This window comes from Gorilla gorilla, chromosome 7 (genome assembly GCF_029281585.2).
Source record: "Gorilla gorilla gorilla isolate KB3781 chromosome 7, NHGRI_mGorGor1-v2.1_pri, whole genome shotgun sequence".
Lineage (NCBI taxonomy): Eukaryota > Metazoa > Chordata > Mammalia > Primates > Hominidae > Gorilla > Gorilla gorilla.
In genome coordinates, this window is record NC_073231.2 from 17,631,689 (window position 1) to 17,649,635 (window position 17,947).

The window sequence follows — 17,947 nt, forward strand, 5'->3', positions numbered from 1 at the left end:
CGGCTAATTTTTGTATTTTTAGTAGAGACAGAGTTTCACCATCTTGGCCAGGCTGGTCTTGAACTCCTGGCCTTGTGATCCACCCACCTCAGCCTCCCAAAGTGCTGGGATTACAGGCGTGAGCCACTGCACCAGGCCTGAAAATCTCTTGTTTTACACTTAAAGAAGGTGACCATTGATATTTTACATTTTATCAGATATTTATGAAGTACATTTCTTGTCTGCTTTACACTCTGACTAAAATACCTTTGGGTACCTGTTCAAAGTGATACTACAGAAAATTTCTAATTATGCCTAAGGCCAGTATGTGAGTAGAATATGAAATATGATCAGCATTGAAGTTTTAATGAACGAGGAATTATTCTCATGCCTTCTTACTTCTCATGCTTTCAGTCAATTATGCTGATAAATCACCTTGTTATAACTGGTCAAAACTATATAAAACAGTGTATTAAAAACATTCCGTACATGATTCTTCAGTGAGGGAATTGAGAATTAGTGGGAATGAATACCTAATATCATTATTTCATAGTTGAACCATTTTGTTAATATATCTCCTGCTAATGCCTTAGTCACAAAGCACATTTCCACAATTTTCATTTAGCTTTTTTATCAAATACTAGCTAGGGAGCAAATTAACTATAAATTAGCTATAAAGCCAGCATCATTTTCAGGACTCATTAGTATATTGAAATCTAGATAATTGTTTAAAATATGGTGAGCCCAGAAATTACGTAGCTAAAAAATAGAAGTTTGAAGACAGAAACAGAAAACAGAACAGTTAAAATGCCACAAAGAGATCCCTTTCCCTCATGTATTCCCACAAGTGCAAAATCTAAAGTGTATCCTTTAAAGCTCAGCCCATACACCAACTGAGCGAAGACTTTTCTGACCTCCCCATCTGGAAAGGGATCCTCCCTTAGCCCGATCTCTGGGGATCTGAATACTTTCTAACTTTAATTATGTTGAAACCTAATTAAGATATAACCTTACTTGTAGTTCAAAACTTATTGAAGTTAATTACGCTTAATATGAAAGTTAGTTATTTGTGTGTTACATTGTCCCTACTAATGTGTAAACACCTTTAGGTAAGAAGGCACATATATTCTTATTCATATTCTACACCAAACATAGCAAAGTGCATGGGAAAGAGAAGATAATAAATATTTAGCCAACGAATGCATATTCTAGGCTCATTTATTTTTTATTTTTTATTTTTATTTTTTGAGATGCAGTTTTGCTCTTGCTGCCCAGGCTGGAGTGCAGTGGTGTGATCTTGGCTCACTGCAACCTCTGCCTCCTGGGTTGAAGTGACTCTCCTGTCTCAGTCTCCTGAGCAGCTGGGATTACAGGTGCATGCCACCATGCCTGGCTAATTTTTGTATTTTAATAGAGGCAGGGTTTCATCATATTGGTCAGACCGGTGTCGAACTCCTGACATCAGGTGATCTGCCTGCTTTGGCTCCCCAAAGTGCTGGGATTACAGGCGTGAGCCACCGTGCCTGGCCAGCTCTACTATTTAATGATAAAACTTGATGCCTCGGATGTCCATGTGGGTTGACATACTTTCTCAATTCTCTCTTGAAATTTGTCAGTCCCTGCCCCCGGCCCCGAGATTTTTCTAAGAAACTCTCAGATTTATAATTAGGGCAATTTAGTAAAACACACACACCATACACACACACACACACACACACACACACAATGTTGCTACTATTAATAATAGCTGAAGTCACAAGGTGTTTACTATGTGTACACAGACACTTTTAACTACTTTGTATATATTAACTCATTTAATATTTCTAACAACAGATGGAGAATCCTGTTATACAAATGAAAAAAAAACTGTGCCATAGAGAGATTAAATAACTTACAAGATTAGAAAGATACGTGTGAGGGAAGCAGGACTGAAACCCAGGCAGTTTGGCTTCAGAGGCTGTTGGCTTCTTTATTTTGTTCTAGGCATTGTGAAGAATCTGTAGACACTTAACCCTGGGCAGTGCAGGACTCCAGAAATTTCCCACTGAAGAAGCTACTTATGCTGGCTGGTTATATATGCTGTGAATATAGATTCTACTAGAATTTGTATTATTTTCAGATATAATAATTCTGCAGTCCAATTGTTTGGCTGTCAGATCCTCATCTCGAATTCTGGTTAAAAAATACCATTGTTCTAGGTGCTGTACTATGTGGATGTTTAATCAGATTTTCCATTTTACTTAATGTTCCTAACAACCTTGTAAGGCCGAGACTGTTTTCTCCATTTTCCAGGGGCATGAAAGGCTCACAAAGGTTAAATAACACCCCCCACTTTAGGTTGTGCTTTTTTTCGTCATCACAGCTTACTCTCTTGGCTGGAAAATCAAGTTCAGTCCAAGCCATTCATTTTCTAGACCAAATAATGATGCTATTTCAATATTTTCAAAAATCTCTAGGTTAATTTTTAATGTGCATAAAAAGCTGCAAACCCTTTTGAAGTTTCATTGGCTCAAAAAATAGAAATGAAAAAATTGAAGAGGTTCGTTAATCACTAGTTTTATTCCTATGTCAATATAGAACTAGAACTAAGAAAAGAGTAAAAGTTTATTTTTCCCAGTTGCTTATATTTCCTTTGAAATTGGTGAGGTTATCTTTAAAATAGCACTATAATTTTCTTTACGGTTAGAAAATTATCTGTGGAATAGAGATCTTGTTGGCAGCAAGGGATAAGTACATCATTTGTAAGAACATGAGCCAGAAAACAAACAGATCCTGTTGGCACCATTGTGTCTGGTACCCGGATAAGAGGCAGGACTCTGTTACATAGGTTATGTGATTTATCCCAACTTGTGTGGATATTGGCATTTCTTCGAGGGAGGCAGCCAAAACCTATGGTGGTTTGTTGGTATTAAAAGATTAATAAATTGGTCATGGTTTATAGTAACAGAAATCCATGAGGAACAAGCTAAATCAGTTTCACTATTACGATAGCCTCCAATGCACAACTGGCTCTGAAGTAACCATTCATTATTTAAAATAACATCATAAAAGTGTATTAATTCTTGCTCCAATAAAAGCTGATGTTGGGTTAATGTGAACTCGTTAATGATCCTGTTAACAACTGATGTAAATGTGACATTTTGGTTCAAATCACTGATTAAATCAGAGGCCCCTCATACATCGTAACTACTTTTTTTCCCCAATAATATCTGGAACAAGGAACGTTCAGGTTTAATTACCCTCATTCAGAATTTATATAAATATATATATACACACACACACATATATATATAAATTCAGAATATATATATATATAAATTCAGAATATATATATATTCTGAGTGAGGGCAATTAAATCTGAATATATACATATTCAGATTTAATATTTTTTATATATATATTCAGATTTAATATATATATATATATATATATATATATATATATATATATATAGCCTTAAAGGCATCTGGCAGCAAATCTCCCAACTTTATGTCATTTTCACAATGAAAATTGAAAAAGAATTTGTTAGCATTTGACACTCTAAACAAATGCTTCTTAATCTCCCCAATCATTTGTCTTTCAATCTCTTATTCTATTCTTCCTGCCATCTTCTCTCCACTCCACCCCCAACTTCCTCATAGTGACATTAACCAGAAAAGCTATGGAATTTCTAGACCAGTGGCCTCTGACATTTTTGATATGGACTCCCCTGCAAGCATGTGTATGTTACTTACTTATAAACAATAACACATACACTTTTGTGTTAATATGTATGTTATAGAACATACATAAAATTAAATGATAAAATATACGTGAATGGATATTCTAACAGTTTCCTTTTCTACACTCATCCTTGTCCACTCCTTTCTGGATACAACTAAGTATCTTCGGGATAACATTTACTACTCATCGTTTGCTATTGACCAATTAGTTATGATTAGTGAGTTCTTTTGTAGCACAGCGTAATAATGATCTCAGTCTTGAAGGTTTCCTCAGAGATCCAGATTTTACATGATTCCCTTGTCCCTCTTCTTCTCTCATGTCCTGATTTAGCACAGAACTAGCAGGCAGAACAGAGAGGGGATATGTGGCCAGTGGTGGTGGTTGTATGACTTAAGTTCTTCTGCATCTTTATAACTTGGGCTCATGACACTTGGCATTATCCTCTGAAAATAAATATCTTACCACAACGAAGACATTCATTCGTTCTAGCATTTATGAACAGGTTCTAAGCACTGCGGACACAAGGTTGAATAATTGTGCTCAATGAGCTACATTTTAGTTAGCAATGGTGGAATCAATTGGATTCCAGTGAATTTGTTTATTATACATTACACATAGGATTACAGTAGGAATGTATACATCATGTTAGTAATAAGTCTTCTGTGGGTATAGAGAGAATTGATCAACTAACTTGACTGAGAAAACCGGGGAAAGTAAACACCCCAAAAAAGTAAAACATGTGAGGATCTTGAAATATGAGCTTATCTGAGGGTTCCACCTCTAGCCTGTTGGAGATACAGCCCATAAGGCTGGCTTTGGTCATCACCTGATGTTAAAAAATAGCAATGATTTAGCTCCATCAGCTGTATAATCTCTGGAGTCAAGTTCATGTTCCCTGTCTCTTTGCTAAACTCCTGCTTGTGATAACCACATCATCCTGTTGAAATTGAATCTGATTCCAGCCTGCTACATATTTACTTTTTGTCAAAGACTTGTATTTATTTTTTTCTTTACAAATGGCCAGTGCTATTTTTGGTATCCTATTTTAGCCTGTCCTTTTTTTCTATCACTTACTCTCTCTGTCTATCTCTCTCTGTTTTCTCTCTCCCTCCACCTCTCTCACTACTCTCTCCTCTCTTCAGTGCCAGCCTTATACGTCATTCAAACAGAAGCCCTACTTGGAATCTCCATTGGGATTTCAGTGACTAGATGCTTTGCAATGGAATAAACTCTGCTAACTGGCTCATGGTGGTGGACCAAGCACATAGGATAGCACCTGGAATATTGAAAATGCTCAATATTTATTGATTGATTTTACCAGACGCTATACCTAGCGTTTTTGTTTATCTTACAATTAAATGTTTTTGCATTTCAAGTTGGTTTTAGGAGACTTATATTTATTTGTCATGAGACAATATATTTGAGCCCCAAATATCTGCAAATATGTTTTTGGCTTTCTGGTTATTTATCAGGCAAAAACCAGGTTAAATGGCATGAAATTATTTGATAGTTTTCAGTGGCCCAATGAAGCACAAAATAAGCTATTTACAAAGCTATTGGCTTTACCTGGGACACAAAACTCACTAAGAATATGTTGGATAAGAACTGTCACAGGAACTTGTTATGAATTTACACACCAACTAACCACTTGGAAATAAGCTTTCATTGCCAGCTCCAATCTTTAGCCTAGGGAAACAAGTGTCAAAACAAGGGGATTTGGGAAGCACAATCTTCTCAACAGGCCTGTGTCATTAAAACCAGTGCAAGCTTAGTGTAAAATAATACTGTTATTATGAATTTATCTGCAGAGCTATATATACCTACCCTGCTTTACATTCCTTCCCTCCTTGTCGCCTGATACTAAGCTTATTCACAAGCTAATTCCTTCATTGTCCTTGCTTTCATTCCACATATCTTGCTACATTAGTCTGGAGGCTTGGCTTAACTATCTTTTAGGTTTTCATTTCTTGTTTTAATTTATCTTTTTAATTAAAAATTTTTCGGTTGATACATAAACATTGTTTATAATCTTATGGGGCACATAGATGATGTTTTGATACATACAGTGTTTAGTGATCAGATCTGGGTAGTTAGAAGAGCCATCGTTCCAAACATTGATCATGTCTGAGAACATATGTGCTGAGAAGGTTCAATATCCTTCTTCTAGCTATTTGAAACTATATATTATTGTTAACTATAGTTACAATACTTGTTATATTGTTAAATATAATTACAATATATTCTATACCTCTTTACATTGTAAACTTATTTTCTAGAACTTATTTTCTTTAAATAGTTTGTTTCCTTTTATATTGTCCCAGTCAGCCTCCTACTTTGGTTCATTCCATTTTCTGCACAATTTACTATCTTCTTTATGTCACCCATTGGTCAATGTTATCCTCCCCTTGTTACAAGTCTCCCCCATCAGCATTCAGGGGATAGAAAGGAAAGAGAGTATCATGTCAGGTATGGGAGTCCTTTTACCAAATGTTTGCATATTTTAAATATAGAATAAGGAGAAAATATTTGATTTTTATCAGTCATAGACAATGTATTATATTTTCCAGAGATTTAAAGTACAGTATGTACAATATAATGTTTTATTCCTGGACAGTTTTTCTATGAGAAATGATATAGCATTTGATAAATATCACTTAATATATCAAATAGTTTCATAATGAGGAGAGGTATTCTGTTGTATGAAATTAAAGCACCTAGTGTTTCTACAGAATACCACAGAACATATATGCAGCTTGGTTATTTCTTTCACAACATGTCACGATATTTTGGTATATATTTATGTTAGAGTGTATTCCTCAATATTTATGTTATGAGTTATCTCTCAATATAAATTGTCCCATACGTCTTTGATAATAGAACTTTTAGCAAACATATGCTTGTCCAGAATGCAGATTCCAATGGTCAGTTCCTTTATTGCTAGATATGCCCATGCAACGAAATTCTAGCCCATGAAATTGCAGTGAAGCTGACGACCTGGGTACTGCCTGTACACGGGGTGCGATCACCCCTGTAGCCTTTTGCCTTCCCACTGACTTGAATATAGAGGAGGACTCGAGAGCAGAGAGGGTAGATAAAAGGGGTGTGGATTCTGAAGGCATAGAGCCTACATATTAGTTCAGAACTTCTTATCCCTATTTTATGCATGTGAGAGAAATATGTCATTTGGACCACTATTATGCTTTCTGAGATAGCAGCCAAATCTATAGCCTAATTAATACTGAGATATAGGCCGGACACAGTGGCTCACACCTGTAATCCCAACACTTTGGGAGGCTGAGGCAGGTGGATCACTTGAGGTCAGGAGTTTGAGACCAGGCTGGCCAACATGGCGAAACCCCATCTCTACTAAAAATATAAAAATTAGCCAGATGTGGGGGTGCACAGCTGTAATCCCAGCTACTAAGGAGGCTGAGGCAGGAGAATTGTTTGAACCCAGGAGGCGGAAGTTGCAATGGGCGGAGATCACACCACTGCACTCCAGCCTGGGTGAGGAAGCAAGACTCCATCTCAAAGAAATAAACAAACACACACAAACCTGAGGGATAAACTAAGACCCTAACATTCATTTAATTTGTTTTTGGAATATAAGGTTTTTGTTGGAATGTAGAATTAGGTGTCTTCTTAAAGTTCAGATTATCTTTGCATCTTTTTTGGAGTTTATTTTGCTTTGTAATATGGATTCTTTCTTGTCTTATGTGAGCAAATAAACATATGTTCAGACATTTGTATAATTATTATGGTTATTCAAAAAATTCAGAACTATTTAAGTAGTCTTTATAGAAGACTGAATTTTGGACTCTCTCTAATTAGTAAACCACTTCTTTAAGAAAAAATATCTAACCTCAAGTCTTTCCCTAAATGTTTTCCATCTTCACATCTCATCTGGTTTAAAGAGACCACTTCTTAGACTGTCTCCCTCCTCCAGACTACTTTGGAATTTGTCTCAGAATTGCTTTTAACCAGCCAGCCGCCTCACCCCAGAGACCAGCCAGGCCCTGTGAGTGCTGCTCATATGTCACCCAACCTTATGGCACATTCACTGACATTTGCTCACAATTTGTTTGGTTTTCCTTTGGTATCAGTGGCTTCAATTTCATTATATAGTTCATCCTATTTAGAGGAATTATTGGCTTAAAAGGTCAATATTTGTGATCCCCTATATACTACATATATACTAAAAATAAAGGTATATACTTGTACATATACTACAAATGTAATCCCCTCCAATTGAGACTCCTGATAAATATATGTGTGACTAAACCCTGATAGTCCAAAATATCATCGGAAACTAAGTAAAACTAAGCTTTGCAAAACGATGAATGCCTGCTAAGATTTATGGGCTTCAAGGAAGGATAATTTTTATCAAAAGTACAATATCTCTAAAGCACTATTTCAATACATTTTGAAGATCCCCCTTATAAGCTCTTTTATTTTTCTTCTTCAGGTCTTAGAACTTTGATGTTATCTTGACAAAAGAAATCAATGTGCACAAATTTATTGAAGGATTTGATTCAATCACATGATTATCAGATAATGAGCTGATTACAATTCCATAACTAAAATGATATTAGCCTTAATTGATTTCACTTTTCCAAGTTCTTATCTTACAGGTATTACTATGGCTGACAAACAGTTTTAAATATATAGACAATTAGCAAACTCTTTCTACCACTTGACCATTTGCCACCGCGTTCCCTACAGACATGAAAATGTGGCACATGTGTGCCTCCAAAAAACTTATCTCTTCTAAACCAGTTGCACTAGTATTAGGCATCAACTAGATTAGAACTCTTGTTAATAGTGTGAAAAACTTTATAAATATTTGTTTGTAATTTATAAAAGCAGAATCATAATAATAATGCAGATAAAGGGTTGTTTTGTGCCATGCAGAAAATGCCTCAGTTTATATACTAAATATTATTTTATTTTTGTGTTTCTGTTCAGTGTATGCATTTCATACATAATTCTGTGATCTTTTATAAAAATTATGTGGGGTAAAAAGTGAAAACCCCTCCTGTTCTTTTAATTCCACTCATCCAATGTAATTGCTGTTAACAATTTTGTGCCTATTTAGCCAGGATTTCACATATTATTCAGCCATACAGAGAGGTTTATATTACTGTCTACATTCATATATATACACACACACACACACACATATACACACGCACACACACACACACACATACCTACACACACACATTTTGACATTAAGGTTTGGCTGTCTATACATATTGGTCTGCTATTGTTGTTTTTCAGATATACTATATTATGAGCCTCTTTAAAAGTTAGTGTGCTTGGATCTGACTCCATCTTTTTAATGAAAGCACAGCATTCCATACAATAGATAAATAATAAACACATTCTTAGACCATTTCTTTTTTTTTTTTTTTTTTTTTTTTGAGACGGAGTCTCGCTGTGTCACCCAGGCTGGAGTGCAGTGGCGCAATCTCGGCTCACTGCAAGCTCCGCCTCCCGGGTTCATGCCATTCTCCTGCCTCAGCCTCCCGAGTAGCTGGGACTATAGGCGCCCGCCACCATGCCCGGCTAATTTTTTGTATTTTTAGTAGAGACAGGGTTTCCCCACGTTAGCCGGGATGGTCTCGATCTCCTGACCTCGTGATACGCCTGCCTCGGCCTCCCAAAGTGCTGGGATTACAGGCATGAGCCACCGCGCCTGGCCTAAACAAATTCTTTATTGATGCAAATGTAGACTGTTTCATTTTTCTTTCAGTAACATGCAATATAGTGATGAACACCTCTGTACATATCTTTCTATGAATATGCTCTATTGTTTCTTCTGGTAAATTTCTAAAAATGGCGAATTGCCAATTCAACGGTATTTTAACACTCATCCAATAATGCATAAAACAAAAATTCTTACATTTTAGTTCTAAGGGCTTCTCCCATAATCGTAGTTCTCTAGGATAAATTCCCAACCTAAAAGTTTTCATTTAATCTATTTATTAGAAGGCATCCTAAATGGGTTGTACAGTTAAAGTAAATATTCCATCAGGCAATGTCACAACACTTTAGAATGACAGAATGCTTAAAATAGAATATTTAAGTTAGAACTTGTAAATGAGATATAATTATAACTCTCAAAAGGCAACCATGCTATAGTGACATGTCCAAGAGTAAATTCTTTCCAGCATTCTTAGTATTGATATAAATGTTCAAGTGGTGAGTATATGTTTCTGGAATGTTTAATGTTTCCATTGGCAGTTGGGTGGAGTTTGTTTTATTTTAGGGGAGCTATGCCATAGGTCAGTTAATACTGTCTTATATCATTACAGCATTCCCTCAAACAGATTTGATAGGATATATGAAAGTTTTTGAAAAAGTGACCTAAACACTTTTATCATAACAACTTTATGGAGCATTAACATTTTCATAAAACTTATGTAAGGAAGGGACAGTCTGCCAGAAGCACAAAATGCTCTGTTAGCATATAGCTTGTGGACACTGATTTTTGCTGTAAAGTCTTTGACTTCATTTAAACTAACTCACGACACGTTACTGATCTAGTTTGTTAGCAAAACCACAGTCTATGAAAACCAGATTTCTTCACTACAAAGAAAGTAGTAGATTTTTTTTTTCTCTCTCATGGTAGATAGCCCCAGTTGAACAGAACAAAGAACATTACTTTTGTGTTTACGAGAATTGCAGTTATGGATGAATCTATCAAGAGAGGGGCAAGGATATATGTTTTAATTGGTGCATACCAGTGTCAAAAATGCAGGGTTTCTTCTATGCCACTGACCATGTGGGGTTTATAGAAGAAGAAACTGTGCTTGGACTTATATCAGGACTATAACTCACTACAGTTTTTGGAAAAATGTAGGGAAATTCTATAGAAAAGACAAGTTTTGGTCAAGGGTTCACTTGCTAAACCATAATTCAGGTAGCACCATCTTAGCCCTTGCTTCTCTCACTTGAAAGCTTCGCAGGGGAGGATGGCATCTTTAGAATTAGCCAAAGGGGCTGTAGCATAAACCATAATTGTGGTTATTAGCCTTTTCTGGTTGACAGTTAAGTAACAGTTGTGGCAAGAAACAGAGGCTATGATATATCTATTGATGGTGAGTGTGCCAGGGTATCACTTAAAATGGCATCAGCACATTTTGGGGGTGGGAGTAGTTTAGCCTTTGTATATGTGAAGGGATTATTTTAAATATGTGATTTATACCACCTTTTTTTCTTATGAAAACATACTCTTTTTGAAGAGAAAAAGAAATATGCCTAAATAAATGCTATAACAGTACCATGACTTTCTTTATAAGAATTAGAAATCACTCTACAGAATGCCTTGAATTGCATGTCTATGAGCTATCAGGTGGCTATTTAATTCCAACTAAAGAAAGGGATACCAATCCAGTTTTCAACATAATTCTGAAATAGAATATTCATAAACCATTATACATATTATTAGTGAAACGGATAGATTATTCTTCTTTAATTTTTACATATTTTGATGGTTTGACCAAGTGGGTAGTCTTTGAATTACGCATCTGCATAACAGGGCAAAAGAACCATCTTTATATCTTTTTAATCCAAGCAAAATGATAACTGATGAATCCAAGGATATTTACAAAATTTCAAAAGCCACAGAATCTGTGCATATGTCTTACCTTTCTCTTACGAAGTCTGACTTGGTTATCTGTGGGTTCCTGGGTGGCCAGGGTCTCCTTTAAATGTAAACACTGCATGCCATCTTCTGCCTTGACCTTTGGTGGACTTTTGTTTTGATGTTGTGAAAAACCACTCTTCTCCAGGCCATTTTCAGCTGACATTCCATTGAGGCAGGAAGGAGGCTGCAGAAGGCAGCTTCCAAAATCTGTTTTTAATAATGGCAGTCCTCTGTTTGTGCAAGGAATATCCAAGAACTCATCTTGAACTACATTGCAGGTGCTTCTTTCATTTTCATCTTTAGCGGGGTCAGGTTTCCTTCGTTGCTGAGCAATTACAGCAGAGTTAAGCAATTGTTTCTCAGGTGCAATATCTTTCACATTCAAAGTATCAACTGCATTTACTTTGGGTGCATCTTTTATTTCACTTAAGCTTATTTCATTGCAAAGCTCCAGGCTTTTAGTTATAGAGTCAGTAACTTTTCTCTTCCCACTTTCTTTTACCAGTGCTAATTCAGTTTCACCAGCTATTCCCCAGGAGTTAGAAGAAACTTGGTTACTTTGTATGATGGGCAGTGCCTTTTCTAAGGAGCCTGCTCCTTCGATCATATGTTGGCCTGATGTTTTCTGTGCTTGGGTATTTAAAACCTGTTTATCATCTGTAAGGCATAAATCGGAATTGTTATCCTCATCAGAAACATGCACTAGTGTTTCTGTGCTGGCTTCCAGAGAAAGAAACTGATCTTCACCTTCATGGCTGTCATTTTCGTCCACATCCTTTGAAAGATGACCCATTGGCCTCCCAGGAAAATCTCTCAGCTCTGATCCATGACAGCAGTCAGGTAGTGAAACACACTTTTCTTTGCGGTCCACATTTAGAGTTGCATCTTTTTCCATACTTGCCTGCAAGCTGTCAGCTACTAGTCCATGATGACATGCTGTGTTACAATCATCAGAATTAAAAGGCTGTCCCATCCAGTGGGTCACATGTTCTTCCCAGCTTCTCTTTCTGATAGCTACAGACATGTCATCGTAGTTTAACAACAGACAGAGAGATATATTCCATATGAGGGTAAAGGAGATGGAACTTGATGAAAGGTTATTTCAAAATCACCAATCAAAGAAGTGAATGAGTTCTGTCATTTCACCACCTATTAAAAAATTCAAAAAAATATGTAGTCACAGATACGTTTCTAAAGTCAAAATATATCTTAGAAAAGAGAAAACTTAATCTATGCTATCAAAGTTAAGAGATTTTATAAAGCTTCTGTTTAGTAGCTTTAATAACGTCATTTCTTTAAGAAGCCTAATACTAGAAGGAAATTTAACATTGAATATTTCTGATAAAAATCATCAGCAATACTTTTAAAGGCATTTAAAGGCAGTTGGATTGGTCCATTAATGAATAAAGATACAAATACTGAACATTTAAAACTCCATTAAGAAAATATGTGAAATGCAATACTTAATAAAAATCACTGGAAGAAACGTTGTTCTGGCTTGCATGCTTTCCTGATTTACTTTTGTGAACACAAGTTGTTAAATAAATCTATTCACTGTTTGGTTTGAATCACAGCGAAAGCCACCAGGGAACTGTTCATGCAAAACTTGAGCTACAGAGACAGCATGTGTAATGTATTAGTGTGTGAAGGAGCTAACACCGAACCCAAACGACCAGTATGTAGTTACTCCAGGGAGTGACTAAGAAACATGGAATAATCCAGTTTAGCACATATTAACACACAATGCATGGATTAGAAAGCATAACACATACCATTTACAATGCCTTAGGACAGATACATCTGTACATGCATCCTACTACTGCTACTACTAGCTTGCAAGCTGGTATTTTTGAAGCTTAAGGGAAATTCAATAATTTACTAAAGTTATACATGTAGCAAGTGAGCCTAGATTCAAACTTGGTCCTGCTTCTAAGGCCCAGACTGAGATAGTCAACAAACTTCATTGTCTTCACGGAATTATGAGATTCTACCTTCATCCCTTCTTCCCACATAACTTTAGTATGTGTAAACTCTAAATATTTTATGCAAGAATTCAAGTGAACATAAAGGAAGATATGACTATAAGACAATTGGGACTATTCTTCAGAAACTTCAGTCTCATTCTTTTTGGCTTACAAGAAGTTTAGTTTGCATATTTCTGTTAGGATATGGCCATAAAATTTAAGTAAACAAGAAAATCATGCATAAGACAAGCTTAGAATATAAACACATACCAGGTACCCAAATTTTTGCCTTGAATTCTTCAAACCTTTAAAGGAAAGAAATAATACCAGTGTCAACTCAACCTTATAGAAATGACTAGCCCAAATTTTGCCCCACAGTGAAACTATATTATTGGACTGTAAAAGAAAAATCCCATTCACAGAGCAGACACTTTTAGTTTTTACTTCACACAAGAACTGTCAGCACACAACATGGGTTGAGTTACTGATTTCTGCTATAAACAAGATTAAGTGCTATACTGATTTTCGATCTCTTTAGTCTATTCTATTGCAAAGGGCCTTGACTCCCCAACAAAAATTTCGAGCTATTCTGACTAAGCACATGCCTGAGAGGTAAATATTTCCACTCTGTAAAAACTGGCGAAATTGACATGTGCTAGAATTTTAGTATCCCAGCCTGACCAAGTATCTTTCTGGATACTATTTGGTTCCCTCAAAGGTCTGTGGCCATCTTGAAAAGTGGTCAGCCTTCACATTTTCCATGTTGACATTCACTCTGCACTCAAAAGAAAATATAAAGTCTCTGAATTCCATGCATAAGTCATTATAATGTGGGAGGCTACGGAAAGTGGAAAGAACGCATAGATGCAAGCCAGAAAATTTCTGCTTTCATGGGCACATTTGGGATGTAATAGGGTTTTAGATACTTTTCTCTCTTTATTTTTATCCAGTGTAGAAAGAGCCGGCTCACTTAAGAAATGCCAAGTGGTATTACGATGTCACTCCTAAGCCACATTTATATTTTAAGTTGAGCCTGAATTCTGGTTTCATTTCTTTTACCAAGAAGAAATATAGTTTCATTAACTTTTTAGGAAAAGAGAATTACACAAAAATTTTGCCTTTAAGACTTGACAATAATATTCATTAATTTCTGTCACTCAACCTTGACAAGTAGGTAAGTATTTCTGTCAAATCAAAGGAAGATAGTTCAACAAGTTCTGAGACAATCTAACTGGAAAGAGAGACTATAAATAAGATAAATCCAATAAAGCATTAACTCTTCTTGCTTTCATTTCTAATCTAGGTGCTTTGAACATTTCCAAATCATTTCTGTAAGTGTACACTTTTATTTTTAAGATATGCAATTTCTCAATTTTCATAACCATCATTATTATATTTGGCATCTTCATTCATTCCATGTCATGTGGTCTGTTAGTTTTTTTAAAAAAATGAATGTCTGCAAGCTCTCCTATCCAGTTTCTATTTAAATTTTGATTTGTAAGATTTATAGTTAAATCTGTCTCTATGATTTAAAGACCAGATTATTAATAAATAGGAGCATTAGATTATTGTCAATCACATCTGAGTTTATAGGTCTCATTTCCTAAATCATCTGAATTGATTATAATCTATCCCCTAATAGAGAGAAGTCTTTGTAAAAGGCTGACTTCTCCTGTGAGCCTCCTCACTGGGCCGCCTTATTTAAATTTACATTTCAAAAAACTGACTACTTATTTTTCAGATTTCTATTACATTTCTTTTGTAATCCTATTCATGCAGTTTCATTCAGAATGAGCTCAGTTGCTGAGGATTTGGATGGAGGATCTGGAAAAGTGTAGGTCATTTCAGGATGTTGGTTTTATGAAGTGAATTTCCATGGGGATTTTTCACTTCTTAAGTTCATGTGTTCAAGCACTGTGACATTAACATTACAAGAGACTGTATGTACTTCTAATGATGCTGTGATTCTGGAAAATACTTTTGAAATTTCCAAATTTGTGATATTCGTGCATGATTTTGAATTCATTGTTTGGGTTAATTTTGTAACACTCACCATGCCTTAACATAAGAGTTTTATAGCATACAATGTATACATTAAAGTTGAACAAAATTACTGGGCATGATGGCTCATGCCTGTAATCCCAGCACTTTGGGAGGCTGAGGTGTGCGGATCACTTGAGCCAGGAGTTTCAGACCAGCCTGGGTAACATAGGGAGATGATGTTTCTACAAAAAATGCAAAAATTAGCCAGGAGTGGTAGCGTGCACCTGTAGACCCAGCAACTTGGGAGGCTGAGGTGGGAGGATTGCTTGAGCCCAGGAGGTCAAGACTGCAGTGAGCCATGATCGCACCACTGCACTCTTGCCTGGGTGATAGAGCAAAAAATAATAATAATAAATTAAACAAATTAAATGTTACCGTATTTAACATTTGGAGACATTCTAGTTTGAAAATCACTGATCTATATTTGATATCAAATGATCATGCTCTATTTTTGCACTTGTCTCTGAAATAGAAGACCACCTTATAATGTGGCCTGCCTATTGTTCTTAGAAAAGAAGAGCTTGATAATAATTACTACTGCTGATTCTACAGCCTGAGAGAGGAAGGTGCAGATGAAGTACCACTGGCTGAAATCAGGTGTTCAGTCTGTAGAACTGACAGTAGTTAGATCATAATCACTGTTCATCAAGCATTTATTTAGTACCCAGTGAGTGGCAGATACTTGTCTAAACATTAGGAATATAAACCTGAATTGTATATTCTACCTTTGCTACTGAAGCTTACCAATTTTGTGGGAGAAACTCCTGTAGACAAGGATAATAGTTTCAAAGTTAAAGTTCTATCATGGATATCTATCTGTGGTAAATATCTATCTATCTGTGGTAAGTTTTCTGCCTCCAGAACGTTCAAGTCAAATGGTATTTGAGGTACAGTTTCCTACTGGATAGAAGAAATCTTCCTTTCTTTCTGGCTTCAGATTTCTACTATTCTAGAATTACCTCTTTGGAAAAGATAGCAGAGGTAACAATAAACTCCAGAGAACTGCTTGTAACTCGAAAACTCACTAGTTACCTTGGAGGGTAACATTTATCAGAAACATTTCAGATAATTTTTTTTTTTTTTTTTAGACAGAGTTTCACTTTTGTTGCTCAGGCTGGAGTGCAATGGCGCAATCTCAGCTCACTGCAACCTCTGCCTCCTGGGTTCAAGTGATTCTCCTGCCTCAGCCTCCCGAGTAGCTGGGATTACAGGCATGTGCCACAATGCCAGGATAATTTTTTATTTTTACTAGAGACAGTTTTCTTCATGTTGGTGAGGCTGATCTCGAACTCCTGACCTCAGGTGATCCGCCTGCCTCGGCCTCCCAAACTGCTGGGATTACAGGCGTGAGCCACCGTGCCCAGCCTTCAGAGAACATTAAGAGAAGAAATTTTTCAAAGAAAACAATTTTAGCATGTGTCCCAGAACAAATGATTCAAGTCTTCCGATTGAAGGGAACTCATGAGGATGCAATGGTACCAGAAAGAAAAATAGACCACGTAAGAAATATCGTTGTGAATTTTCAGAACATAGGAGATAAGCAAATGGTTCTAAATGTAATCGGAGAAAGAGAAAAAGAGATGATGTATTAGGAGCTGGGAATCAATGGTATCAGATTTGTCAAAAGTAACAGTGCAGGGAAGACGGCAGGCAAATACGACTTCAAAATTTGGATGGGAAATTATGTCTGCCTTAAAATTATATGAAAAGTCTTACTTTTTTTTTTAACCTCTTCTCAAAAGCTACTGGAGAGATAGCTACCCCCAAATTAAAAAATAAACACAGTGGGAAAGACATGGCAAAAGGAAGCCAAGAATTCAGCACAAGTGAGGAAGGTATAGAATTTTCAGGATAAAAGTTGTGTAGCAAGTCCAGTGGTCAATCATTTCACATAAATCCTAAAGTTGTCTCTGGGAGATGTCTCTAAAAAAAGGGAAATAATAAATTATATATGACATATTGAGAGGAATTTTATAATAAAGTCAAGCAGTTTGGATGGAAGAATTATTGATAGTTATAGAGAACATTAGGGATATCAATTATCAACCACAGGAAAAATAGTTTTACAAGAAGGAAAATATAATGATAGCATACTCCATAAGCTGTGGCTAATTTTTTTCATGTAGTCAAAATAATGCAAATAGTAAACATTAAATTAACCAAAACATATGAAGCAATGATTTTCAGTGCATAGGATTCTGTGAGGAGTGAGATTAGGGAGAGCAGGGAAAATAATTTAAGGGAGATAGTCACTTTCTGTAGCAGGAAGTTAACAGATAATGTTTAAAATAGAAAAAAAATCATAGTACAATCATATTGTTTAGAAATACAGAGTTAAATATCAGAAGACATAGCTAAAAATAATTTAAAGTATTATGATATTGTGTGCCATTTGCTAAGAAAGTCTTATCTCTGGATTTCAGAATTCATGCTAAAAATAATTTAAATTTTAATATGTTCTACAGCAGTAATTTTAAGGTTAAGTTGATGCATAAACACGACTGCGGTTCTTCTGCAATATGTCTGGTGGGGCCAAACCATTCTTTTTGCCCCATTCCCCCTCACCACAGCATCCCCTCGCAATTAC

At 35.9% G+C, this 17,947-nt stretch overlaps 1 protein-coding gene across 7 annotated transcripts in view; it reads right to left on the reverse strand.

Annotated features, from left to right (window-relative positions):
• DLC1 (DLC1 Rho GTPase activating protein) overlaps positions 1 to 17,947 on the reverse strand; it is a 530,403-nt gene that overhangs the window by 407,939 nt on the left and 104,517 nt on the right. For 6 of the 7 annotated variants that reach the window (XM_055349272.2, XM_055349269.2, XM_063709071.1 and 3 more), the window contains exon 2: positions 11,355 to 12,502. In XM_055349272.2, coding sequence (XP_055205247.2) covers positions 11,355 to 12,377 — 1,023 coding nt within the window. In that variant the 5' untranslated portion in view covers positions 12,378 to 12,502. Of the gene's footprint in view, positions 1 to 11,354; positions 12,503 to 13,587; positions 13,623 to 17,947 lie in introns of all 7 variants that reach the window. The other variant, XM_055349270.2, reaches the window with a different exon arrangement.